A 26,788-nucleotide genomic window follows, 5' to 3' on the forward strand; every position below is an offset into this window, starting at 1 on the left:
CTTCACACACCAGCTGATCCCAGAAATGGCTCTGGCCCAGCAGGGCTGGCCAGCTTGCTCCCTCCCTTCAGAAGCCATTACTGGCCCACCAGGAGTCTGAACACAGACAGCACAGACTCTGGGGACAGAGAGGCTCCCCAGGAAGAAGCTGCAAGGAAGAGGAGGGTGAATTGGCTGACCCTTTGCAGTCCTTTTACCATGTAAGACAGTTCTCCCCACCCCTGGTGCATCCCTGTCTCTTAATTGTAAATAAATCAACCGAACACCATTGTCTACAGTTTTTTTGGTTTTGTTCTGTTTTGTTAAAAAAAAAAAAAAAAAAAAAAAAAAAAAAAAAAGACAAGACATCATGGCCAACTGGTAGGTTCCTAAGTCTCTTTCCATCCAGTCAAGCCAGAAAATGCCCAGTGGGTAGGGAAATATCGGGGAGGAAGGTCCAGGGAAGGAGGTGTGGGGAGGCAGGCAGAGCCACAGACAGTGAGCCACTGAAGGATGGAGTCATCCTGGTGACTTCCTGGCTGTGACCACAAATGGGGGAGGAAGCAGGACCCCAGGTAAGTCCCTCACCTCCCAGCATGTGGTTTCCTTTCTCCATCAGGCACATGCAGTCCAGCTGTGCATTCTTTCCTCCTCCCCTGACTGCTCAGAGATGGGCCCCACCTCCCCAGCCCTCTGTCCTGCAGGCCTTCCGCTGACCTCTTCCCTCCCCCAAAGCAGGGTCTCAGTTGCCAAGCAACAAAGCTAAGGTGGGCTTGTCCCTGCAGGTCCTTCCCCCTGGAGGGACCTGGGGAGGGAGTAAAGGGGAGCCTGGCAGCCTTTAGCTTTGGAATTGGGTCTCAGTCGGTCTCCTAACCACTGAGTCATCTGCTACCCCACACTTTCCCTATGGCCTCCACCCTCTGACTAGTTTGACGGGAGGGACAACGGTCAAGGTACATGTCTATTTTCCTCCCCTCATTATGGGACTGGGACTTTTCTTCTCCTACAGACTTGTGCTCACCTTATAGGAGGGTGGCCTCACATGTCTAAATCAGAGGGAGTCAAAATAAGAGCCCGCAGGGCTGAACACTACAGCTGACATGTAGTATGTGGTCAAGAAGTGTTTATAGATGGCGGAAGGGCTGAATGAATCCAGGATCAATTTGGAAACATACCAGGGCTCTCTCAGGCTATCTAAGCCCAAAGGACACCCCTAGGCTTCGGCTCACCCCAAGGGCACACCCATGCTCATAAGCACACACGCACACACACAAACACACCCCAAGGGAAACTTCTGGGCCAGAAGCGCAGGGCCAGGACTCAGACCCAGGCTCCAGGTCAGCTCTGCAGCCTCCAGGGGAGGGGGCAGCAGGGAGCAGTGAGCCCCCCGCCTGCTGACAGGGCTCACTCGCGGAAGCTGTCAGCCAACTGATGGCAGTCCAGCTCCCCCTTCGGCTCCAGGCCCCCCGGAAGCTTCACTCCCGTCTTCCGGTCCACACACCAGCACTTGCCGCGCTGCCCATCCAGGGCCGGGTGGCACTGCCAAGACAAGGGTGTGAGAGGTCAGATCTCAGGCAGCTGGCCCCGATCCCAGCCCAGCCCCCAAGTCAGACAGTGGCTCCAAGATGGACTCTTGAGGGCACAAGCTTTCTTGAACACGGGTCCTCTGAGCTCACTGGAGTAAAGTTGGCCGAGAAGGAAAGGTCCAGACAGTTTTGGTGCAGAAGGTCCCGAAGCCAGGGTCCTGAGGAAGTTCTGTAGCCTCTACCTGGAGGGGAGACTGGATCCGTGGAGCTGAAAGGTGCAGCTGGATTTGAAAGGCTAGGGTTCAGGTTGGAGAAGTCTTTAATTTGGGTTCTGATTGTGTTTTAGTTTGGGTTCTGATTGTGTTGGGACTCTAAGAATAGGATTACGGTTAAGACTGTGATTATCCACATTGAAGTTAGCGTAGGATCAGCATGAGAGTTGCAGTTGAACTGGGAATTATGACTCAAACTTGAGTGGGGTGAGGCTTAGGGCCCAGGTCAGAAATGGAATTGGGATAGAGACAGAGGTCAAGGTCAGAACGATGAAAGCAGTTGGGCTAAAGTTTGGGTCGGGATTAGACGGGGGAGGAGGAAAAGTAGGGGGTAAAGGTGTATTTCAGAGTCAGGGTTAGAGTTGGAGTGAAGGTTGTCTCAAGGGTCAGAATTGGCCTGAAGATAAAGGGTCAAGTGTCAGAATTTTCAGTGGGATAAAAACCGGGGGGAAGGAAACACATAAACGTGTATAACACAGAGTGAACCCTAACGTAAACTATGGACTTTAGTTAATAACTAATGATCAATCTTAGTTCCTCAGTTGTAACAAATGTACCACACTCATGTTAATAGGAGAGGCTGGGGGTGGGTAAGTAGATGGGAGCTCCGTACTTCCTGCTCAGTTTTTCTGTAAACTTAAAACTGCTCTAAAAAATAAAGTCTATTGATTTTTTTAACGGGGGGGGGGGCAGTTTTTAAAAATTGGGACAAGGAGGAATTCCCTGGCGGTCCAGTGATTAGGACTCTGCTTTCACTGCCGGAGGGCCCAGGTTGGGGAACTGAGATCCCACAAGCCACACGGCGTGGTCAAAAAAAAGGAAAAAGAAAAATTGGGACAAGGATAAAATTGGTATTGGGATAAAGGCTGGAGGGAGGTTTGGCGTTGGTTTGGCGGGGAGACCTTTGTGGTCCTCCTCCATTGCACACCTCTTCATAACCTCCTCATGCCATCCTGGGGTGTGCGGACTCTGGGGCAGCCTTTCTCCTCCTAGCTAGGCCCCTTCAGGCTGAGTGGTGGTCCACCTTGTGGATTCGTCTGTAGAGCACGGAGTGGGAGGACGTGTGTGCCTACACCCACAAGGGCTGGAGGAGATCCAGGCCACACCCAGCACGAGGCACCCCACCCAGTGTCCTGCCCAGATATGCCACCCTTCCGAGTGAGCCCGACTGAGACAGGCCAGAGATGGGGCTGGAGCAGGCCAACCTCGTTGACCATCCCAGCGTCCTGGGGGCTTGTCAGAAGAGCCCATGTTCTAAGGGCGTAAGGAGGTACAGAGGTTTCTGCATTCCTGTCTTGTCTCCTGCCTTGTCCTTCCTCTGCTGCACCCAAAGTTCCCGTCTCCAGCCGTCAGGTCTGGCTTCACCTCCAGCCTGGCTGAACCCCAGGTGGTTTGGTGGCTCAGCCTGGGGGAAGGGGCAGGCTGAGTTTCCTCCTCAACTCTTCAAGACCTAGCCCCTCCATTCCCAGATGAAACCTCAGCCATGAGGAGTTCCCTGGCAGTCCGGTGGTTAGGACTTCACGCTTTCACTGCGAGGGCCTGGGCTCCATCCCTGGCCAGGGAACTAAGATCCCACAGGCCACACGTGGAAACCTCAGACATCCAGGGACAAAGGAGAACTCACAGGAATGGAGGAAGGAGAGTGAGAGAGGGTTGGAGGCAGAGGTTGGCAGGAGTGCCAGGTCTGCATCACAGATGGTGACTACAGAGGTCATAGAAATAAGCCTGGACGGGGAGGCAGGGTAACTGGTCTACCTTTAACTCGCTCCGTGACTCTGGGCCGGCCTCTACCCCTCCCTGGGCCTCAGTCTCCTTATCTGCAAAATGAGCTGAGGGCCTGAGGTTGGGGGAGGGTTTGGGGAGGGTCCAAGGGGTTAGGTTTGGGTTGAGGAGCTCCCCCCTTCCTGAGACCTCCATCCTGGACATCCTGGAGCTGAGGCCGGGCCAAGTCGGCCGAGATGGAGACCCACCTGCTTGGGGTGGAAGTTGCCGTTGCGGTCGCAGTTGGGAATGGGGATGATGTAGAGGTCCTCGTGGGTGCGGCTCTGCGAGGCGGCCAGCCGCTCCAGGGCCCGGTGCAGCTCACTCTGGCAGGAGCCCTGGGGCTGGAGGAGGGGGAGGATGAAACTGCTCAGCAGAAGGGAGAGAGTCAGGAGGACCAGGGCTGGGGGTCAAATCAGGACTGCGGGCTCTGAAAGGAGGGTTAAGGCCTGGAAGCTGAGCAGGGCCCAACGAGGTAAAAGGAGGAGCTCGGGCTCAGGGGACACTGGCGGGCAGAACAGAGGGACATTGAAGAGAGGGCCTTGAGCCAAAGGGCTTCTAAAAAGGAGGGCTATGATGTGAAGGGACCTTGTGGGGAAAGGAAATCTATGGTGAAGGACAGGAAGGGGATGATTTCTAAACAGGAGTGACGGATGAAATCATATAATTAACAACTTGTAAGACCCAGGCACGGATCCATCAGAAACACGCATCAGAAAGGACATTAGCCAGACCCTGGAGCAGGGTCCCAAGGCTCCCTGCTACGGCCAGCATGAACCCTTTAGCTCCTGAGAAGCTCTGGGGTGGGGACTCCCTGGGAAGGGCCAAGAAACATCAGGAGGCTTGGGGCCACTGCTGTTCACCAACCAGTACGGAAGCGTCTCAGTGTTTAACGATAACTTCAGCTATCCCAGTGTCTAGAACTGTTGAGCAGGAAAGGAATTTCAAGAAGAGGAGTGAGGACTTCCTGGGTCCTGATGATGCATGCTAGGTACATCTTGCACCCAGCAGACATCTAAAGGATGTTTGCTGAATGGACATTGTCCAGATCTGGTGATGGTGGTGGTGTGTGTGCCTACGCACATGCGCATTTGGTCAGAGATCCTCACCACAGGCCGGGCTTCCTCCCGAGGGACCCCGATGACCTTCATCTTGCCCCCACTGGTGCTCCGGTCTCGAATTTTGGCGAAGTGCTTCTGCAGGCACCTGCGGTCATGGGCGCTGCAGGGGCTGAAGCTGTTATTGGGGTGATCACCCTCGTCCTTGTCTGCAATCAGGCCAACATGGGGAAAGGTCAGCGATGGGAAAGGACAAGGCAGCACAGCAACCCAGCCTCCCACCTGCTTTCTCCTTCTTAGGGATTCTCCAGCCTGGCGCTGGGGAAGAGCAGGGGCTCTGGGGGGCGCGAAGAAATGAAAGCAGCACCCCGGTTTCTTCCCCACTCCCCAGGATCTCCTCGGGAGAATATTCCTCTTGAAGTCCTTGATTTGTCCCTCACTCCACCCAGTCCAGCCCTCAGATGAGTCACTAGCTGCAGCTGCCCAGACAGCAGGAGGGTCCCCTGGGCCCTGCAGGGAGGTCTCAGGCAGGCAGGGGGCCCCACACCGAATCTCATCCCCCTTGCATTCAGTTCTCCCTACCATCCCCCTCTCGGTCTGCTCTTTCTTCCTCTCTCCTTTCCTACTCTTTTCAGCATCTCGCTGAGCCAGCCAGGGGATCCCCAGGGCTGTCGGCTCTGCTGACCCTCTTCCAAACGGCCGGAATCAAAGTTTCCATGAGTGATGAGAAATCTGGCCCCAAAACTCTCTCCATTGGCTGCACAGGAGAAGTGGGAGTGGGTGTGTATGCCTGCATGTGAGAGTGTGTGTGTGTGTGTGTGTGCGTGTGTCTGAGACACTGTGTGCTCCAGGACCAAGAGAACACCCTCACACATCCCTTCAGCCCCCACCCCCACCCCAAAGTCTCCCGTCCTTACATTTCAGACCCCATCCAAAGTGCACATCTGTTGCCCAGAGCCAGGGCACTGGGGACGCGGAGATGGGGGTGGTGAGGCTGAACCACCACGCTTTCCCTGGGCTCTCCTAAAGGCTCTATCTGAACTCCAGAAAGACCCCATCCAGAAGTCCCAGAATTGTAACCGCCGCTCCTCCATCCAGGCGGCCAAAACCAGAACACAGGGCTGAGCTGGACAAAGAGATCGCAAGATCCCTCTGCAGATCAGAGCCACCTCTGAAATGCTCGGGTTTGGCAACTTGCTGCCGGCCTGAGTGCAGAGCCCCTGCCAGCATTCCAGATGTTGGCAGCAGGACAGAAGGTTACATCTGGTTTGCATCAGGGTTTTTTTTCCTGAGGAGTTAGCAGGTTCCTCCATGATGGCAGCGGTCCCAGAGCTGCCTCTGGGTTAAATGGTATTTTTCTGCCGAGCCAAAGTTAGTTGGGGGGTTAGTTCTCTTTTTATTCTCCTAGTTCTGGGGGTCCAGGGGGAAGCACGTGGATAAAGGGAAACCAGGCAAGGAGGAATCTAGACCCCCAGAAAGTCTTTGTCAAGATTCCACACCAAAGGTTATGTATAAAATTCAGTCACCGAGGATGGGAAGAGGTTTTGTCACTGATGCAGGGCTGGCTTAGAGAAAAGCAACAGAGGGAAGGAATAAATGAAGCAGAGAGATATAATCCCTCCTTCTGCCTATTTCACATCCCAAGAAGGACAGTCTGGAGGGGACTTCTGTCCCAAAAGATCAAGTTCCCGAAGGTCAACCGAGGAGAAGCCACGACAGCAAGATTTCCCAGCTGGTGTGGGCAGCAAAAGAAGGGGCAGATCAATTTCAGAAGACCAGGATTGTGCAAAGGGGGCCACAGGAAGATAGACCCCAAGCCCCCAGGCAGGAACCAGAGAGAAGACCTGAGATCCAAGCTCTTCCCTGAAGACCTTCCCAAGGAAGCTTCTGGCTAAGAAGGCCCAGGCTGGCCAGTGACCACCCCCTGCCATCACCGCGTCCGCCTTGCCCAAAGCCACAAGACTAGTGGACGGGGTCACAGCACTGCAGGTGTGTAGGCTGGAGCTGGGGATTGGAGAGAAAGCAAATAGAAGACCCAAAAGAATTGAGAGATTTGTCTTGGAACCACGGAAGCGGAGCGAGCTTAGAACAAAGGGGCCACCATTCTACCTGGAAAGGCTCTAAGGATCCCAGGGGCTCATTTGACACAACCCACGACACTACCTTGAGGGCCCCCTTCAACCGGAAAGGTTTTGTTGTTCTTCCTTCGAGTTTGCTTTCTTTTCATGACCAGAAAGGAAAGCACGGCTGTGCACAGTGACACCTGTCCCTCTTGGTAAGTGGCCAGATGTTCTTAGGTTCCCTAGGAAGAGTTTTCTAATGCACCGGGCTGCCTCAGGAGATAGAGTTCTGCCCTGGAGGTGTGGCACGTCAGGGTGGCAGAGGTCTCAAGGACCCGGAGAGATATGCCGTAGAAATTCGACTACTTTCCAACATTGTGTTTCTATGAGTCAAGTTCACAAAAACACTCGGGGGAGGGATTTTTTGTTTTAACATCTTCATTGGAGTATAATTGCTTTACAATGGTGTGTTAGTTTCTGCTGTATAACAAAGTGAATCAGCTATACGTATACATATATCCCCATATCTCCTCCCTCTTGCCTCTCCCTCTCACCCTCCCTATCCCACCCCTCTAGGTGGACACAAAGCACCGAGCTGATCTCCCTGTGCTACACGGGGGATTATGAAAGGATATTTGGAATGATCGTCCCTTAATTTAGGACGTGCCACGAAGGAAGACAACTGGGTCCACTCGCTGAACCCCGGGGACGCGTAGGGCATAGGGCGAGCTTGGAAACATAGCTCACGTTCTTGTATCAGCAGGGCTCCCGTCACATGGGGCATATCAGCAGGCAGCCTGCCCGGCCTCCCCCACCTTGGTTTCCCCACCACCCAGCACACTTAGCTGCAGCTTGTGTCTCAGCTTAGAGTAGAACACGGCCGGCAGGGAGAGTGGCTCCGTACTGCCTCTCTCAGGGGCAGGGGTACGCAGACCATGTCCCTATCTGCCAGCTCAGACACAGACAGGCTGGGACTCAAGGATCACAAACATACACAAACAATCACGTGTCCGGACACACACTGGTCCACGCGTGCACACCCACATGCACCCAGGCGCCCTGACCCTGCCCTGGCCACAGCACAGTGACTGCACCCCGGCTGTTGACTTTCCACTTAATCTGTAACTTCTTTTTGCCCAGTCTTGTTTAACTGGCAGACTGAGACCCCACCCCAGGATCCACCCTAGGCACTAGGCTTGGGAGGGTGAGGGTCATCGCCCTGAGTCTCTAAAAAGAACGTTCACCTCCCCATCTCTAAAACTGGCTAAATTCTTGCTACTTCCCTGCTCATGCAGGGGGTCCATCCTTCTCGTGCTGCTCACCCAGGTGGCACCCTCTGGAAAAATCGCAATCCTGGTGGGTTCCCCTCTGCGCGGGAGCCGAGTCAAACCTGCCCGCCCCCCACCAAAGGTCGGACCTCCCGACATCTGAAAGGCTTGTTTGGGAGGCGGGGCTTCCAAGGTAGGCCAGGTCACCTCCTCTTGCCCCTCTGGAGCTAGGCCAACGACATCCAGCCACAGGGGAGACCTTGGTCTTTGCTCCAGCCACAGAGGAAGGGCAGGGACCCAGAGGAAGAAGAGGTTTCACAGCTTTGCCACCAATGGCTGCAAAGTTCATGGTCAAAGCTAAAAGATTTCCTCTTCCTTGCTGCCTGATTTCATCCTCATGATTTCCCTTCAACTCCAGCCCCCACTCCCCTCAAGACGCCCAGGGTGAGGCTGTGAGGTAGGTGGGCCCAGCCAACCAGACACCATCTGGAGGGTCACACACCCGCCCTACAACAAAGGCCTTTTCCTCCTTCCCCTGCACTCTGGCTGGAGAAGCCAAGACCACCCATGCTGGGCACCAGGCTTTTCTTTGAGGTCTGGCTCAAGGGGTGTCCCCCTCACCCTTGTGCCACGCTGCTGGCCTCAGACTAAAGAGTCAGAGAAGGACAGCTGGCCCTTCCACCCTACCCCCTCCACTCCTCTGCATGTCCCCCCAGCTTTGCTCACTTGCCCTACTGTCCCCCAAAGCCCCAGCATCAGAGAAGTTAAGCTTCAACTTAAATCCATTCGGCTTCCTCTTCATCACCACCCTCATCACTGCTCCAGTATTGAACTCTTCCTCCATGCCAGATGCCCCAGCCCTGCAAGAGAGGTCCCACTGTCCCCCCTTTTTCTAGATGAGGAAAAGCAGCAGTCTGGCTAGAGGAAAGGAGAAGAACTTATCTCTGCAGCTCCTATGTCTTTAAATGGAAAGACTCCTGATACCCAAGGCACCAATAATTCTGGCTTTGCCAAAACTAAAGAAAAAATGTTAAGCAGCCATGCTCCCCCTTCCCCCCTCCCCCAAGGCACAGAATTTCTGGGAAGGCCCTGTTCCCATGACATGACTGGATTCCCAGTACTGAAGTAGGGGGGACAATATTTGCTGTGTTGACTAAAAATTAACCCAGCCTGCATGTTCCCTAACCCTGTCCCAGAGGGACCCAGAGCACAGTTTAGGATCTCCCCAGTCCAAATGCTAATCTTCCCACTGTCCACTCCCCCAGATTCCACAAGTCGAGGGTCAGTACACTGAATCAGGATTGTGGACTTCTGACACACGAGTCCCACCCCGCCCCCACCTCTGGCGGCCTGAGCTGTGTTAATCCACAACCTTTTCTGGCTTGGAAAGCTGGGACAGGGGGTCACGGCAGAGGGCACGGGGGAGGGGGTTAGCTGGGAGAGGGATGGGGGAGACCTGCCCCAGGAGCAAAGAGTGGGCCTCTGGACCATAGCAGGCCAAGGGAGGGGGCACGCTGAGTGACTGCTCTCCCCAGTCTCCTGCTGAAGCCCAGCCCCAAGAGGAAAAGGCAGGAAGAAGAGCGTGATTGACCTCTCTGCCCAACTATTCCCCAGGCAAGAAGGCCCTTGGGCTTCCCTGGTGGCACAGTGGTTGAGAGTCCGCCTGCCGATGCAGGGGACACGGGTTCGTGCCCCGGTCCGGGAGGATCCCATGTGCCGCGGAGCGGCTGGGCCCGTGAGCCATGGCTGCTGAGCCTGCGCGTCCGGAGCCTGTGCTCCGCAACGGGAGAGGCCACAACAGTGAGAGGCCCGCGTACAGCAAAAAAAAAAAAGAAGGCCCAAGCTTTGGGACGCAGGAGGGACAGTAGCCTATCGACAGTGGAAGGCTCAGGAGGACTGCAGGGAGAGGGGCCGAGCCCTGGACACCTGGTCTCACCAGACACCCTGCAGGGCTACGGCACAGCTCTAGGAGGCGCCTTTCACGCGGTGCAGTGTGGTCTGGGCCGTGGCAGGGGTACTTCTGAGAAGACTGGGAGGTAAGAGGGCATGGACACAGCTTGCTGAGTAGGTACCTAGTTTCCCCAGGGCCCCCCAGACCTCCCCTTCCCCTCTCCCAATATCTGCCTGCACTGCAAGGGTGGAGGCCAAGGCAAGGAGACCTTGGGCCCTGTAATCCAAAAGGGGCCTAAAGCTGCCTTTCGAGGCTGGTGTACACGATGTTCACAGGACACTCACAAACTGTTCACACCATGCCTCCCCAGCTCCTAGGGGAACAGTTTCTTCCACTTCAGGACGGGGTGTTCCTACCCAGCCAGGGAAGAAGGGGTTCCCAAGACCCACTGAGGGCTCTTCTGTCCCACGTTCAAGTTGGTGAGAGAGGAGGAGCTCACCAGCCATCCTAATCTGGTGCCAGGTACCCGCTGGCCGGTGGAGGGTGGAGGTACGAAGCAAACGGAACCCGTTATACCCGGGGAGCTCAAGGGCTCAGCCCTCACTCCCAGTCTGGTCCTGTACCAGTACCCCTCCTCTCCCACTAGCACTGGCATCTCTGCCCCAGGATCAGTGACTTACACCCCCAGAAAACCCCCACCCCCGCTTCCCAGATGTGCTGGGTGTCAGGCTGGCATTTCTCCTAGAATGTTTTCTGCTGACCTATCTCTCGCTGCCCAGGGGCAGGAAGGGCAGAGAGGCCCGAGGCCCAGACCCCTGGGGTCCACCTCCTTCCTGTTTTCCCTGCATCCTGCTCTCCTCTGGCTAACAAGCTGCAGAGGATTGAGGAAGTGGAGCGGTCTGGGACCCAGGGCAGGAAGCTTGGGGCCGGAGTCCCAGCATCCGGACTGCAACAATGGAAGCTTCAAGCACCAGGAAAAGAGACAGAAACAGACAGAGGCACAGGGAGAGCAAAACAGAGTCGGAGAGGGAACAAGAAACAGAGGCAGAGGTAGAGAAAGGCAGACAGAGAGATTCTGAAAGCAACAAAGAAAGACAGGAACAAAGACAGAAAGAGGAACGGTGACAGAGTCAAGAGAATGAGCAACGGAAAGAGACTGAGACGAAAGTGAGCAGGGCAACAAAAACAGGAAAAGGAACAGAATAAAGAGACAGGGACTGACAACGGGCAGGAGATATTGAGGACAGGAGAATCTGAGAATGTTGTTAGTGAAACTAGAGGTTGAGAGACGCAGCAGGAAAGAACAAAAGAATAAGAGAAAGAAGGAGAGAGACAGAAAGACTATAAGGGAGAAGCTGAAAGTCTCACTGAGAAATAGAAAAAGAGAAAGTGTAAGCATGAGTTTAGGGCCAAAGACCTTCCAAACCTCTCTCTCCCTTTCTCTCTCTCTCTCCCCACCGCCCAGCCCTCCGCTCTCTACTGCCTGTCCCGTTAGGTTTCTGCAGCTCTGGGCTGGGAGCCAAGACTTGCTTCTCTTCTGCAACCTCAAATGGCACCTGCCAGGAGAAAGGAGCAGGGTGCCTGTGTACCAGGGCAGGAGGAGGTGCCCAGGCCTGGCAGAGAGACCCCTGTCTTCCCAATACCTGTCAAAAAGCTAGGTGAGCCGGCCTGGGGCTTTGAGGAAGGGCCACTCTGATGCCCCTCACCACCAAAGCCACTCTAATTTACAAGTCCCACTCCACCCCACCTCAATGTCAAAAGGCCGAGCCCTGGCTTCGCAGACCCCTGGGGCCTCCACTTGTGTCCAGGGTGAGGGGAGGTCCCTGGATCAGGAACAGAACGCCTCCACTGCCACCAGCCCCATCCTCCAAGTATATGGCCCTAGACTGCTCACTGGCAGGCTGTGGGCTGGGCCAGGGCACTTAATTTTCCACTCTTGCCCCAGCAGCCAGGACTACCATTGAGACCTCTCTTCCCAAATAGACACCCCTGAGATGGAGGGATGGGACAGAGTCCTCTTTGATGGTGGCAACAGGCTGCTAGGGACTTGACAGCAGTTTCCTTGGCTGACCCTGTCCCGTGCCAGTCGGGCCCTGCCACATACCTGCCTTCTGCTCAGCTCACAGGGGATTTTCAAGAGCCTTTCAGGCCAACCCGAATGGGGAAGGGGCTTCTGGGAGGGGAGGACCCCAGGGAGGGCGTGCAAGGGCTGGGGCACCTTACCAGAGGGCTGCAGGCTTTCCTGGATAGCCTCGATCTCTGCCAGTTCCATACACACGCCTTGCCCGTGCACCAGCGTGTGCAGGGGCTTCTCCACGCCCCGGGGCGGGTAGCAGCGCAGGCCGGAGCCGCAGCGGGGGGTGTACACCCCGCAGGGCATCCCCTTGCCCAGGGCGCAAGTGGCGCAACAGCCGCAGCCCGGCTCTCGCACCAGCTCCTCGCAGCCCACGGGGGGGCGGCAGCGCGCCAGCTTCTCCTCGGAGCAGGGCGGGCAGTGGATGGCTTCGTCGCCCAGGCTCGGCCCGGGCCCGGCGGCCAGCAGCAGCGCGGCCACGAGGCACAGGGGCAGCATGACCGGGCGAGGACGGGGCACGGGCGGACAGCGGGGGACACAGAGGCAGCTCCCGGCGCGCCTGGAGGACCCGACCCGGAGGGCGCGAGGACACGGGGCGGCTCCGCTGGCGGACAAGGACGAAGCCGAGGAAGTTAGCAAGCGGGCCGGAGGAGAGCGAGCCTGGCGCTGCGCCGCATCCTCGGCCCGGCCCAGGCGGCTGGCTGTAGGGGGGCAGGGGTCTGAGCTGCTGCCCGGGACCGGCTCCCCCGGACTTTATACCGGCCCCTGGCCACACCCCCAGCGCCTTCCCGGGGGGGGGGGGGAAGGGGGGAGGGGGCAGGGGGAGGGGAGGGGGGCCCAGGGAGAGGGAGAAGGAGAGGCGGCGGTTAGGGGGAGGGGGCGCTGTCCTAAGTCGTCGCTGCTGCCGCCGCCGCCGCTACTACATCTGAAAGTCCTTTTCTGCCGCAGGAGAAGGCGGCGCAGTTTGGAAGCCACGGCAGGCGCCGAGAGCGCTTCTGAACCGGAGCCCGGGAGGGCAGCGAAGGGCGAGCGAAAGCGAAGGGGCGGCTCCGTGGCCCCCTCCCCCGACCTGGGAGGATTCTCCCCGGACCCCACTGAGATGGCCCCGCAGTCCCCCCGCACTGAGAGCGCGGCGACCTCCTAGCCCGGACTCCCAGCTCCGGGGATTCAGTCTCCCTGGCCAGAGTCCTTCCCACCCCACTCCAGTGCTTCCAGTCTCAGCCGCTGGAGACCAAGTCTGGTGAGGAGGGGAAAGGGGGCCCAGAAGGGCCTAATGGCCCTAAGAGGTTGATAGGCTCTCTCCCCACTTGCCCCTTCCAACCTGCCCCTGCCCCCAATCTCCCCAGGGTTCATTTGGGCCCCTGTCCCCTCTGCCTTACACAGGATGGCATCAACAGAACTCGCACCGGGAGAGGGAGGTGCCAAGACGCTTGCGCCTTCCTGGATGTTTGCTTCTACTGCCCAGACCCACTCCCAGAGGGATATCAGCTGAGGAGATTGCCACTCTCAAGTGCACATTGCTCATTGCACAACTCCAGGGGGCACCATTTCTCCGGTAGTCATCGTAGACTTGTATAGCTGTTGTGACTGCTTTCCAGCAGATGGCACTCAAGCGTTTTGAGAAAGGGGTGCCTTTTTCTAATGCACCCAGCAGTGCTATCTGGGCTAGTGTCAGGGGTGGCTAGGCCCTCTGTGAGATCCTGTTGGTGCCTGTATCCCCTACCCTTTGCCTCAGTCTTGCTGGGATTAGGAGGGGTTCTAGAGTAGCATATGGAGAAGGGACTCCTCTCCTAGGTGGTCTCTCAGGTCCCCCCAGGGTTTACCCATCCTCCCCCACAAAACTTTCTGCTATCCTGGAGCTGATTTCAGGGTAACGGCGCCTGTCCAGGCATACCTGGTGATCTACTGTGGATTTGTTTGGCTTGGCCTAGAGAGCTGCAGGGCAGCCAAGCTGAAGTGCAGATCAGAGACCCTCTTCCTGCTTCCTCTCCCAGGGCAGGGGTTTTTTCAATCTCACAGGGTTTGGGCCCTCTCCTACTTTCTGCAAGTACAGACTGTCCAGGTGAGAGGAGGAAGAGGAGCTAGAAGCTGGACCTGCAGGGGCAGAACCAAAAGTTGCAAACTGACGGCACCTACTGGCAACCATAAAGACTGCAGGAGGGCTGGGGAGTTATGGCCGAGGACAAGATTCTGGGATTCTCTCCGCGCCGTCTCATGGACTACTGGGGTCTCTTCTGCCCCATCTGCCTTGGAGAAGGGTAAAGAGAACCAGGATCCTCAAGTCCCTGGGGGAAGCCTGGCCTGTCCCTGATTCAGAAAACTGCCCCCAGGCCCCTCCCCGTCCTTCACCATCAATGGACCCAGTTCTGCCACAAAATTATTGTGTGAACTTGGACACCACCCCTTGGAGCTCGAATGTCCCTAACTGCAATGGAGGTAGGTCATCTCCACCTAGCCTAGCTTTTGAAGCTCTTGTGAGAATAAAATGGGACCAGGAAGAATAGTTCTGATCCCAATGCCAGACTTGTCTTCTAGAGACCGCAGACCTGGGAGGCATAAAGGTACTGGGACATGGAGGAAGGAGGGCAGAACTGGCGATGAAGCATGAATGCAGGTGAGTGTAGGAAATCTGGACAGGTTTCCAGGTGAGACAGATGCCCACACTCCTACCCCAGCAGCCCCCCCAATCCATCCTCGGGCTCACCCCCATCACCATCTAGGGTAATTCCTGGGAGGCAGGAGAATGAACACGAGGAGGCCCCCCCACCATTCATGCAACCCACCTTTACTGAGCGCCTGTTGTGTGCAGGCTTTGTGCTACATCCAGGGGATCCAGACACAGCTGAGACCACTGTCCGCCCTCAGGGAGCGTACTGCCTAGTGAGGGGAGACAGACATGTGAATAAAATAAGTGCAGGTGCCCTGGGGGTGTTTACAGGGGGCAGGGTGGGCCAGAGGCACAAATGGTCAGTTCGACCTCCAGGGCGTGGAAAGACTTCATGGAGGAGGTGACCCTTGAGCCAATGGTCTTCCATGCTAGAGGAACAAACACAGGTAGCATCAGGCTAACCTGGATTCTATCCCAGTTTTGCCACCAAGGTCACCGGGGAACCTGAAACAAGTTACTCTCTGAGCTTCACTTTTTTTTTCTTTTTTTTTTTTTTTTGACATCTTTATTGGAGTATAATTGCTTTACAATGGTGTGTTAGTTTCTGCTTTATAACAAAGTGAATCAGCTATACATATACATATATCCCCATATCTCCTCCCTGTGGCATCTCCCTCCCACCCTCCCTATCCCACCTCTCTAGGTGGTCACAAAGTACAGAGTTGATCTCCCCGTGCTACACGGCTGCTTCCCACTAGCTATCTATCTTACATTTGGTAGTATATGTAAGTCCATGTCACTGTCTCACTTCGTCCCAGCTTACCCTTCCCCCTCCCTGTGTCCTCAAGTCCATTCTCTACGTCTGCGTCTTTATTCCTGTCCTTACCTGGAAAATGGTAAGAAAGAAAAACGGGTGGGGAGAGAAGAGAGAGAAAGAAAGAGTGGCCCGTGCAGTACCCAGCAAACAGTAGGCACCAAATGTTTGCTCCCTCCTGTCCCGCCCTGGTGGAAACTAACTTCTCCACGTGGCTGGAGATCCCTCGGTGGCAGGATCTGTGTGTCCCCCACCAGACCAGAAGTTCCCAGTGGACTGGGTTTAGTATCTCCTCCTCCTCTGGCCTGCTGGTGTCTGCGAGAGGCTGTATATAAAGGGCGTGGGATTTGGAGTCCCTGGACCTGGGTTCGAGTCGCAGCACAGCCACTTAAGAGCTTTGTTACACTAGAAACTAACATAACCTTGTCAATTAACTATACTTCAATTTTTTAAAAAAAGAGTTTTGTGACTTTGGACACACAATGTCTTGAAGGGTCATTTTCATCCTCTGTTAAAAGAGAGAGAGAAAGAGAGAATAATTGGGCTTGCCCCACAGGATGATTGCAAGAAAAAGTGAGATAATGGAAGAGAAAGGGCTTTGGAACCCGAGGAATGAGAAGCAGATGCTGCGTGTTGGTTTTCTCCACCTGACTGCCGTCTATTTGATGACAGGGAACCCCCCAGAGGCAGAAACCTGGTTCTCCTTCTCTGTGGTCTTCCCCAGCCCAGGGCTCTACGGGTAAAAGAAACTCTTCCTTCCCCTCAGCATCCCTGTCTGTCCCTCACCTCCTGGACACCCAGGGGGGCCAGGAAGATGCTCCTAATGGAGGGGTGAAAAGCCTCGCTCCCTTCAGCCTCTTCCACCCCACACCCTCACTGGCTCCCTTGTTAGGTCAGTATCAAATGTCTACTGGGCTCCAGCTGGGCTTCTTAGATAATCAATAAGAAAAAGAGCTCTATTCCCAAGGGAAAGACACAGTCCTGTCCTCAGGGAAACCCCCGATCTGATGGGCTTGCCCCAGGGAGCATCTCATAGGATGGAGTAGGCAAAGTGTACATAATGATGAAGATTAACATTTAATGAGCGTGGACCTTACACTGGACATGTTCTAAGTGCTTCACTATGTCCCCTTCACAACAACCTCATGAAGTAGTCACTATCATTATCCCCTTTTTAAGATAGGGAAAGTGAGGCACAGAGAGGTATGTAACTTACTCAAGGTCACACAGCAAGTAAGTGGAAGATCAGGGATGTGAACCCAGGCAGCTGGCTCCAGGGCCTGTATGATTAACCCTTATGTTTTACTGCCTTCCAAAACAGCTGGTCGGAAGCATTGTAAACAAATGCCGAGAGCAAAAGACTACGGTGCAGCGTGCAAGCTGATCAGGGCAGAGGGGACATTGACGTGGGACGGGGCCCCAGGCCTCCCCATAACTTTGGCTTCCCAGCCCCTGTCTGGCTGCCCTGGACTGTCCACTGTGCCCACACCAAATAGGGAGCTCAGCTTCCCTCCACGTTGGCTGATGTCCAAGCCCCCGATACAACATCCTTCGTAGTCGCCCCAGGTGTGGGCTGAGCGATGGTATCTCAGTATGGCTGCCTCCTTGCCCACCAGGGCCCCACACTTGGCGAGACCAGATCAGGAGAGCAAGGATCTCCACAAAGACTCCACAGCACAGAGGGAGGTCTGGTCCAGAGGACAGAGCCTGAGTCCTTCCCGCGGGTCATGCAGCTCCAGAAGTGAACACCCAGGCAGGGGAGAGAGTGGGGAAAGGAGAGCCCATCTGCCGTTGGGCTGGCCGGGATCCAGTTTCATATCTCCAGTCCATCCCGCTCTGCTGCTTGCGAGCTTTGTGGCCACGTGCCCTGCCTCGGCTTCAGTTTTACCATCTGTAAAATGGGGGGAGGGGAGCTCATTGAATTGTGAAGTCCTTTCCAGCTGGAGCAGTCTAGGAATCTAGAACCTCTGGAGTTCTTTTACATGGTCCTAGGCCCAGTGTTGGCATGGCTTCCAACCCTCCAGAGTTTGCACTGTTTCCAGGCTTACTGGCACTGGCAAAATCTCTGTATCATTGCTCAAAGCCTGCACAGCAGATGAGCCGAGTGAATGATGCTGGGCTCTTTGAGAGCTCTGTCACCACCCAGAGAGGTGATAAGGCTCTCCCAAAGGCACACAGCGAGTAAGTAATCCAGCCAAGACTTAAGCGAGATACAGTTACTGCCTGCTGCAGACTTAGCCCCCTGTGCCCTGCTGCCCCTGCTGCCAGAGCATCGCCAGCAAGCCACGGGTTCGAGACTCAGGGAAGGTGGAGATGGGGGCAGTGGGCGGGGGAGAAAAAGCAGATGCTACCTGGGCGAATCTATTCAGAAGACACTTGCAAAAGTAGAGACACAGAGGCAACTCTGGGCCAGGAGAGACAGATGTTAGGGTGGGAAAATCATCCTCCCTGCCTCCCCTGACGCCTGTTAAGAGCAAGGTTTCTGCTTGCCAGGTGCCTCTTGGCCTGATAGCTCAGAAGCTCAGAATCAGAGCAGACCCCGAGTCCTTTCTGCACACTCCCTGGAAGACTCCAAGCCCTGCCTCTTACTCCCCTGGCCCTGGAGAAAGAGTGCTACCTACCCCTTAGAAAATCCCAAAGAGACTCTACCAAGGGACTGCTGACCCCACAGAATCACCCCCAAAAGAGCTCTAGGATTAGAGACCCCACGGAGGAGCCCTCAGGTTCAGTAAAACCCAAGAGACGGGGCCTGGGTTCCAGAGAGATCCCAGCACTCGCACACACAGGGGCCCTATTCCCCAGCTGCATGCGTCGCCCTCTCCCTACCAGCACCAGGAGTTCACAAATAGCCCCGGTCGCACCTTCTGCTTAGTCCCAGACCTCCCTTCTGGCCCCATCACCCCACGTCCAGAGCCAAGGGCTCTGGTCCCTCACATCAGGCTTGATGTCTCACCCTTTCTTTCCTCCCCACCCCTGCCCACTTCACCCCAGCCTTCCTCTTCTCCCCACCCAGGAGAACATCCTGGTCAGAGGAGCTTCCCAAGTTTGGTAACCAACATCCCAACACCACTGGGGAAAAGTGAGGAAGACACACCCCCCCAGGACAAGTGAGTAGACTGCAAGAAAGGAAGGGAGTAACTATGGCCTCCATTCCCTCATCTGCAAAATAGGGATGATAGCCATACCAGCCTCGTAAGGTTGTTACAAGACGCTGTACAGAGTGCTTCCTTCTGGTTATACCTCATTTAATAAATACATATGGAGGGCTTCCCTGGTAGCGCAGTGGTTGGGAGTCCGCCTGCCGATGCAGGGGACGCGGGTTCGTGCCCCGGTCCGGGAAGATCCCACATGCCGCGAAGCAGCTGGGCCCGTGAGCCGTGGCAGCTGAGCCTGCGCGTCCGGAGCCCGTGCCCCGCAACGGGAGGGGCCACAACAGTGAGAGGCCTGCGTACCGCAAAAAATAATAAATAAATACATACATATGGAAAAACATAGTGGAATACTACTACATATCCTCCACCAGACTTGATAACGATTTTAAATATTGACAGTACCAGAATGTGGAGTAAGGGGATTCTCGTACAATGCTGGCAAGAAAACAAACTGGTACAACCACTTGGAAGCAACCAACGATCCCACCCCGAGAATACACCCAGTAGAAATGTCTGTGTGTGTTTATTTGTGTGTATTCCAAAACACACGTATAAGAGTATTCATAGCGGCATTATTCAGCCCAACATTGGAATCAATGGTAGAATAGATAAATCTATAACTGAATAAACTATCGCTACATCCAACAACGTAGATGAATGACACGTTAAACAGATTAATACTGTATGATTCTCTTATTCAAAAGCAGGCAAAGCTAATCTATGGTTTTAGAAATCAGGTTACTTTTGGGGAGAAGGGTGGGAATAATCACTGGAAGGGGTCTTATGGGGTACAGGTAATGTTCATTATTTAGTTATATAGTGTATTAACTATGTGAATGTTCACTGAGCTAAACGTTTCTTATTTCTGCACTTTTCTGTATGTTACACTTTAATGTTTTTAAGAAAAAACTTTTTTGTTTATTTTTTTAAAGAGCCCTAGCTCTCAAGTCATCCTGCCTGGACTGGACTTCTGGCAGTAGATTTAGAATAAGTTAGCACATCTCTCTATGCCTGGGTGCCTTCATCTTTCACATTAATCACCCATCATGTTATATAGGGCGGCTATAGTGATTAAATGAACGTATCTGCGTAAAATGCTTACAGTGATGCCTGCTCCTTATTAAGTGTCCAATGAGTGTTAGTTATTGGCCATGACCAGCCAGGTTAGTGAGGTGAAGCGCCTGAAACCAAAGCGCCGGCACTGAATTCTGGATTTGCCATTTCCTAGCCCTGTGACTTCAGCCAAATGACATCCTCCCTCTTATCCTTAAACGCTCTCTGTTGTAAAAGAGGAATGACACCAGCCCAGCCTGATAGAGAGCTGTGCGAGAACCTACGGAGACTATCTATGTAGAGCAGTCGGCGCAGTGCCCGGCACACATGCATATTAGCCATGATGATGATTGATCACCATGGTAACCCTATAAACCCATTTTATAGATGGGACTTCAGGTAGTCAAAAGACTGGATTAAGGTCTCATGGAACTAAACGTGAGTTAAATCCTTTTGGGGGATGATAGAGCTCCACCTGGCACCCCCGCCACATCCCCTCTTTCACATAACCCCCATCCTCTTCTCTCCTAAAGCCTGTATTCCTCCCGCTCTCACCCCTCAGCCCTCACTGTTCCCAGAGTCTTGATATTTGGAGCCAGTAATCCTCACTATCTGTGCAGTCTGCTCCTCACCACTACCCAGTCATGATGATCTAAACAGCAGCAGAAGCTGGTCCCAAAGCCAGGGGAAAACCAGACAGCCCGTAATGGAGACGAGCTTTGCCCTTAGGTTGGGGTGCACAAGCTATAGGTCAGAGAGCTCTTGCAGTCAGAGCTAGGGGTTCACATCCCAGCTGTGCCCTGATTAACCGTGCACTGTGGGCTTGTCTCTTCACCATGATGGTCCTCAGTTTCCTCATCTGTAAAATGGGGATGCCAGTCCCTACTTCACTCTGTAGGGCTATCAGGAGCATCAAATGAGGCTCTCCACATAAGTAAAAGGACATATATCCCAGAACACAGGTTACAAATTAGTAGCTCAATGTTTTGTCAAATCACACTGACATTCAGCCTCTACTCAGGCTCCCCGCACCAGCAAACAAACAAGCAAGTATGCATTAGGAGAGGGAGGGAAGGGCCTGGAGCCCAAAGAGATGAGATGGCCAGAGAGACAGATGGATGCGGGTAGAGGTACACAGCACCACACCCCAGCCTACTCCTCCCTTTCAGGGTCCCACCCTAATGCCCCCTGCAATTCTGACACCTAGTCTGATGTGTGGGTTTTCCAACACCATCAAGACATTCTACAACACTAGCTTGGTGTTCTACAATTTAACTCAATTCTCACTGTCTACCTGGAGATGGCATCAGATCCCACAGGTTAAGGGCTCAGTCCAACAGTACCACCCCCCCCTCACCTTCAGATGCCAATCACAAGCTCAGGTTGTCACCTGGGCTTCTGACTGACCAGTTATATATAAGAAGTTCCAATGACGCCCCGCCTTGGGTTCAATTAATTTGCTGGGGCACCTCACAGAACTCAGAGAAACATTTTACTTACTAGATTACTGATTTATTATAAAAGGATATAACTCAGGAACAGCCAGATGGAAGAGAGACATAGGGCAAGGTATGGGGAAAGATGGGTGGAGCTTCTCCTACCCAGCCACTCTCTTAGCACTCTGAGTGTTCTCTGATGCAGGAGCTCCCCAAATCCCATCCTTTTGGTTTTATGGAGGCTTCATTACATGGGCATGACTGGTTAAATCATTGGTCATTGGTGATTGAACTCAATCTCTGGCACTTCTCTCCTCCAAGGTCAGGGTTGGGACCAAAATTTCTAAACCTCTGATAACTTTCTACTCCCATCAGGGCTCCTGGCTTAGCCCCATTGCCTTCCCCTACAAAAGTCCCTCACCCCAAATACATACACTCTCTGTGGTTCACCTCCACCCCTCCTGCCTCTCCTTCCACATATAGGATGGAATCAGGCCTCCTGGTCCCCCTGGCTGCCAGTGGTTTCCAGAACCCCCAGGACATCAGGGATACCCTGGCCATGAAGACTCCCAGGACCACCCTGGATACCTAGGGACTGGGACTGGTGGGCTCCCAGGAACCGCAGGGCAGCCCTGGCTGTCCAAGGCTGCCAAGCCCACATGGGGTCCCATGGAGGTCAGGGACCGGTGGGGACCCTCTGGGCAAGAGTTTCCTCCAGGCCAGACAAGTCAGCCAGGTCCACTCACCTTGGCGCCCAGTCTCCTCTATCCCGAGCCCGCCTGCAACTCCCTCAACACCCTTTTTAACTTCTTTCTGGGGACTGCTCACTTATCGCTGAGCTTGAGTTTTAGCCATCATTTTTCTAGTTGTCCTATTGCCATGAGTAGAATGTGAGTTACTGGACATCGGCAACTGGGTCTTTCTCTCCTCCTCTTCCCCCTGTTTCTTTGCTTTCTCCCTCCCTCCTTTTCTTTAGCACCTCACCTCCATCCTTCCCTACAACCTTTCCCATAACAAATGCTGCTCACATGTAAGACACTGTGTCCGACGCATCCCTGTGTGGTCTTAGACTGGCACATAATAGATGTTCAGGAATATCTACTGTTGGTTCACTGACCCTCTGCCCTACCTCCCCTCTCTCCCCCCTATCTCTCTCCCTTTGGGGGTCTTTCCCCAGGACTGAAGAGCTCATCTCATCCTGTGTTCTACCCCCCTTCCCAGTACAGGGCCAAAAAGCAGAGGAAGGCTCCATGGATGCCCTAGGTTTGTCCCATAGGCTTGGAGGGGCCTCCTGGAGCCCCAGGTCCATCTGGAAATGTCATCTATGCTCAGCTGGATCTCCCTGAGAGGACAGGACAGACGACCCCTCCTTCATGGCTGCTGTCCCCTCTTTCTCTCTTACTTCCTCTTCCTCCCTGAAGCAATGTTCTCAAATCTGCCTTTCAGATCTCACCATCCGCTGTTAGAGATTAATTGGCTTTGAGGAGGCAGTGTATGTAGTAGAACATCAATAGTCTGGGAATTGTGTGATCTTAGACATCTCACTTCTCATATGTCAGTGAAGCCTGTGAAAGTATTTTTTTCCCCTCAAAATAAATGATTCCAGATGCTCCCTTCAATCTCTCTTCTCTCATTTGTTTGCTCAAAATTTGTCCTTTGCAATACCCTGCTGTTCCCCTCATTCCTTCATCTGCTCCACCTCTTTCCGAGTGGCATCAGTGGACACCCTCCTCCCTACTGCCAGTACCCCCATCACTACCCCCCAACACACACCTTCTGTATTCAGGTCGCCCCAAGAAAAAGAGGGAGGAGGGTGTCTACAGAGACCCCGTGGGACTGCCCTGGCTCTGCTTCCAGAGGACAGACCTAACCCGAGTCCCACCTCTCTGCTGAGCGCACGTGAGGCATGTGGATAGAGGAGCACCACATCTAAGCACACCCCCACCTCACCCCATCCTTAGAGGTGCCCAGGTTCGATCCCTGGTCAGGGAACTAAGATCCTGCAAGCTGAGTGGCAAGGCCAAGAAAAAAAGTGATCTGGGAAGAACAGAATAGCTGAGAGAACCGGAGGAGGAGGAGGGCTTGTGAATGAGATTGCTGGGCCTGCTGACTCTTTATCCACTTTCCAGTTAGGAGTAGGATTCATTCGCCCTAGTGGAGAATTCCTTGCCTTTTCACCTCACGGGGATGCAGACTTACTCAGGAAAAGTCTCTCCTGGGACACTTGCAGCTGACCTCTTCTGCCTCTTCTGGGCTTTCTTTCCTGCAACTCCCTCACTGGGGAGAGAGTCCAGGCCCAGATGCTCCAGGACAGTCCCAGTGTCCCCAACGGCAGCCCAGCCAACATCAGTAATAGATACTGAGCTTTCCACTGAATCCCCGGAGGATGGAGCAAACGGTTGGTACAGTGGGCCCTAGCTTCCAGTTGGGGGCGCAAGCAGAGGCATTTCCCTTCACTTTAGTGTTTGACTTTGCCAGGCCAGCCCTCCGGAGTCCTGCGCTCCTGAAACAGGGTTTTTGCTGCTGGTATGCTGCCCCCAGGTGGACAATGAGAGTACTGATAGTACCGTTAGCGAAGAGCCTCCTGGGGAATAATGGGCATCGTACAAGGTGCTGAGGATTCCAAAGACGCAGGCAGTCCCTGCCTTCAGAAGTGCTTGTGGTCTGAACACGGAGCCCTGCAGGTAAACACACCACGGTCAGTGCTGCGTAATAGAGAGAAATGCCCTGGATGCCAAGGAAACAGAGGAGCCAGAGTGGTTAGGAAGAGCTTCAAGGGAGGAGACTTCGGATCTAAGTCTTGAAAGGTAAGTAGAAATTCACAATCTTGAGGAAATCACCTAACCCCTCCAAGCCTCAGTTTTCTCAGTTTAAAAGGTTTTTGTAAAGATCGGGGGGGAAATTATGTAAAGTGCTTATTATAGTATCTAGTACATAACCGGCACTCAGAAATTTACATATATCCGATTTATTCTAAGGAACTGGCTCCGATTATGGGGGTTGACAAGTCTGCAATCTGTAGGGCAGACCGGCAGCCTGGAGACTCTTGCAGGATTTCTATGTTACAGTCTTGAGGCAGAATTCTTTCTGGGAAACCTCAGTTTTCTGCTCTTAAGTCCTTCAACTGATCAGATGAGGCCCACTGGAATTATAAAGGGTTACTCCTTTTACTTAAGGTCAACTGATTGTAGATGATGCTAATTACATCTACAAAATACCTTCACAGCAATATCTAGACTGGAGTTTGACCAAACACCGGATACCCTAGCCTAGCCAAGTTGACACAGAAAATTAACCATCACAGACATCATTCCAAGCAGAGGCTACTCCAGACAGGGGCTATATTACATTTCCCCACTTGATTAGGCTTTTTTTTTTTTTTTTTTTTTTTTGCGGTACGCAGGCCTCTCACTGCTGTGGCCTCTCCCGTTGTGGAGCACAGGCTCCGGATGCCAAGGCTCAGCGGCCATGGCTCACGGGCCCAGCCGCTCTGCAGCATGTGGGATCCTCCCGGACCAGGGCACGAACCCGTGTCCCCTGCATCGGCAGGCGGACTCTCAACCACTGCACCACCAGAGAAGCCCTGATTAGGCTTTTTGAAAAATCACTCTGTTAGATGAGTAAAACATACGTGTTTAAATAATACTAGGCTTGAATCTGATAAATAATTTATAGCACAATTCATAGAAATGTAAACTCCAGTGGACTTGAGCTCTGGTGCAGCTCCAGGCTGGGCACTGGCGGGGGAGGGGAAGACAAATATGCAGACATACCCTGATTTAAACCAACTCAATGCACAAAAAGTTATATTTGCAATCACACAGTGTTAAAACAAGAAGGGCTCCCCCCCCTTAAAAATCATTTGCCCAGGGTTTTTTTTGTTCATTTTTGTTCGTTTGTTTTTTTAATGTAAGCAGTGGATCATCATTTTCAAATGAAATCTTGCACAGAATCTTACACAGGACATAGAAGATGAAAATGGAGCTTCTCTGGGTTGAAGAACCTGGGCCTCACCTCCTCTAACCAACCTCCCCATTCTCACCATCACCTCTCTAAGACTGAGGAAGGCATAGGCTTCAGTTTACAGGTGGGGAAACTGAGACCTAGAGAGAGGAGATGTGCCCAAGGTCATGCAACTAGTGACGACACAGCTGAGCTAGGACTTCCCACCACTACACACTGTTCCTCAATTTGGTCCAAAGATTGAGTTTTTCTGCAGTCTTCACTACTGGGTTCAATCAACTGCAAGTTTCCCCCGTATATTGAAAACCTCTCTATCTACGAAGCTCACGTTCTCACATAAACTTGTATAGTCAGGTATGCCATGTCTTCACTGAGGTGGGGAAAAGGGACAGCAGTGAGAAGGGTGTAGGGCATGGAGGAAAACAAACACTTAGAAAGCCACATGGCAAAAGGTAATGAAACAGAATTACCCAGACCCATGATTACTGAGGGAAATCTTTTAAATTTTGCTTATTTAAGCTAACTTGTCACATTATAAAAATAATATGTCTAGAATTTTAAATTTTTCACATAGGATAGAAGGGAAAACATGAAAAGTTTTCCTTTGCCTCCATATGTTTACAATTCCTTCCAGATGTTTTTCAATGCATACATAAACATTTACCCAAATGGGATTATGCCCTACACAATATTCTTTACCTCACTTTTTTAAACTTAACAATATATCTTAGTGATATTTCCATATCAGTACACCTAGATCAACTTCATTCTAGAGGAAAGAAACACTGCCCTTCCAAGGGGAGTTCCCAGTGGGAGGATGGAGACCCCTCCCCCACTGAGTGGAGAGACAGGAAACGCACAACACCCAGAAGAAATACTGATGAAAGGAACTCATCCGCATATGCAAATGTACTCCAAAGGTCTCGAGGGAGCCTCAATAAAAAAAGATGGCCTGAGAAGATTCTCTGGAGACTCCTTGGAAGAGGGAAATTTTGAATTGGTTTTGGAAGAATGGATTTGTTAAAATGGACCAGGATTTGGGAGGAAGTTCTTGCAAAGGAGTAGAGGTAATAACTGCTAACATGTTTTGAGCACTTACTAATTTGCCAAGCAATGCACTAAGGGCTTTGCATGTGTTACCCACCCTGTGAGGAGGTACTCTCATTATCCCCATTTTAGATGAAGAAGTGGAGGTACAGTGAGCCTGAGTGACTCGCCCAAGGTCATACACCCAGCAAATCAGGAATCTGACTCAGCTACTCAACTTTGCTCCTACAGGTGGGTGTAAAGATGGGGGCAAGGTCCAGAGTATCTAGTTTGGGCCCCTGCGGAATTGGGGGAAGGAGGGGGAGGGGGAGGATGAGGGTGATGGCAGCCCCCTCTCTCCTTGGAACTGACCCCCAATCCCTTCTTGCCTCCCAGGACTAGAGGCTAACAGGCACCTAGAACTCTCTCTTTGTGGACGATGCCTCCCAGGCCACCTGTCCCAGACTCCCTTCTTCCCCCTCTCCCACCTCAAGTCCTGCAGGACCCTCTGTGATAGGCTCTGGAAAGGAGGAGGGGCTGAAAGAGAAATAACTTGTGTTCCGAAGAGAAGCCTACCCCCACTGCCCCTCCCCACCACAAGACCATCCTGGGCTGGAGGACTGGAAGGTTGTCTTAGGTGCTTCCATATCTCATTTAGCCCTCTGTACCTTTGATAAAGGATAATGACATGGGGAAATTGAGGCTCAGGGAGGTTTCTGACGCAGGCATGTATGACTCCAAATTCCTTTTGACTCCCCAGTTCTGCTTCAGGGCCTTTGGAACAAAGACCCACACAGTCAGGATCAGGCTAAACTGCAGGGATATTTAAAGCTGGGTACCAGAAAAT

The 26,788-nt window shown here is 53.3% G+C and overlaps 1 protein-coding gene across 1 annotated transcript; it reads right to left on the reverse strand.

Annotated features, from left to right (window-relative positions):
• Nucleotides 1-310: 310 nt before the first annotated feature.
• Nucleotides 311-12,628, reverse strand: IGFBP4 (insulin like growth factor binding protein 4). The gene is made up of 4 exons (XM_082861005.1): nucleotides 12,039-12,628; nucleotides 4,648-4,805; nucleotides 3,748-3,882; nucleotides 311-1,518 (listed from the first exon to the last, which is right to left on the reverse strand). Exons 1-4 carry the CDS (start codon nucleotides 12,385-12,387, stop codon nucleotides 1,384-1,386), a joined length of 777 nt encoding a protein of 258 aa, XP_082717131.1. The 5' UTR covers nucleotides 12,388-12,628; the 3' UTR covers nucleotides 311-1,383.
• Nucleotides 12,629-26,788: the final 14,160 nt, after the last annotated feature.

Source organism: Leucopleurus acutus (assembly GCF_964270905.1).
Source record: "Leucopleurus acutus genome assembly, chromosome: 19".
Taxonomy (NCBI): domain Eukaryota; kingdom Metazoa; phylum Chordata; class Mammalia; order Artiodactyla; family Delphinidae; genus Leucopleurus; species Leucopleurus acutus.

Coding starts and splice junctions, on each gene's coding strand:
- IGFBP4 (XM_082861005.1), bottom strand. CDS start 12,387: ATGCTGCCCCTGTGCCTCGTGGCCGCGCTGCTGCTGGCCGCCGGGCCC. Junction 3,883..4,647: donor GGGAGGAAGCCCGGCCTGTG/GTGAGGATCTCT, acceptor CCCCTCCTCCAG/CCCCAGGGCTCCTGCCAGAG. Junction 1,519..3,747: donor GCAACTTCCACCCCAAGCAG/GTGGGTCTCCAT, acceptor TTGTCTTGGCAG/TGCCACCCGGCCCTGGATGG.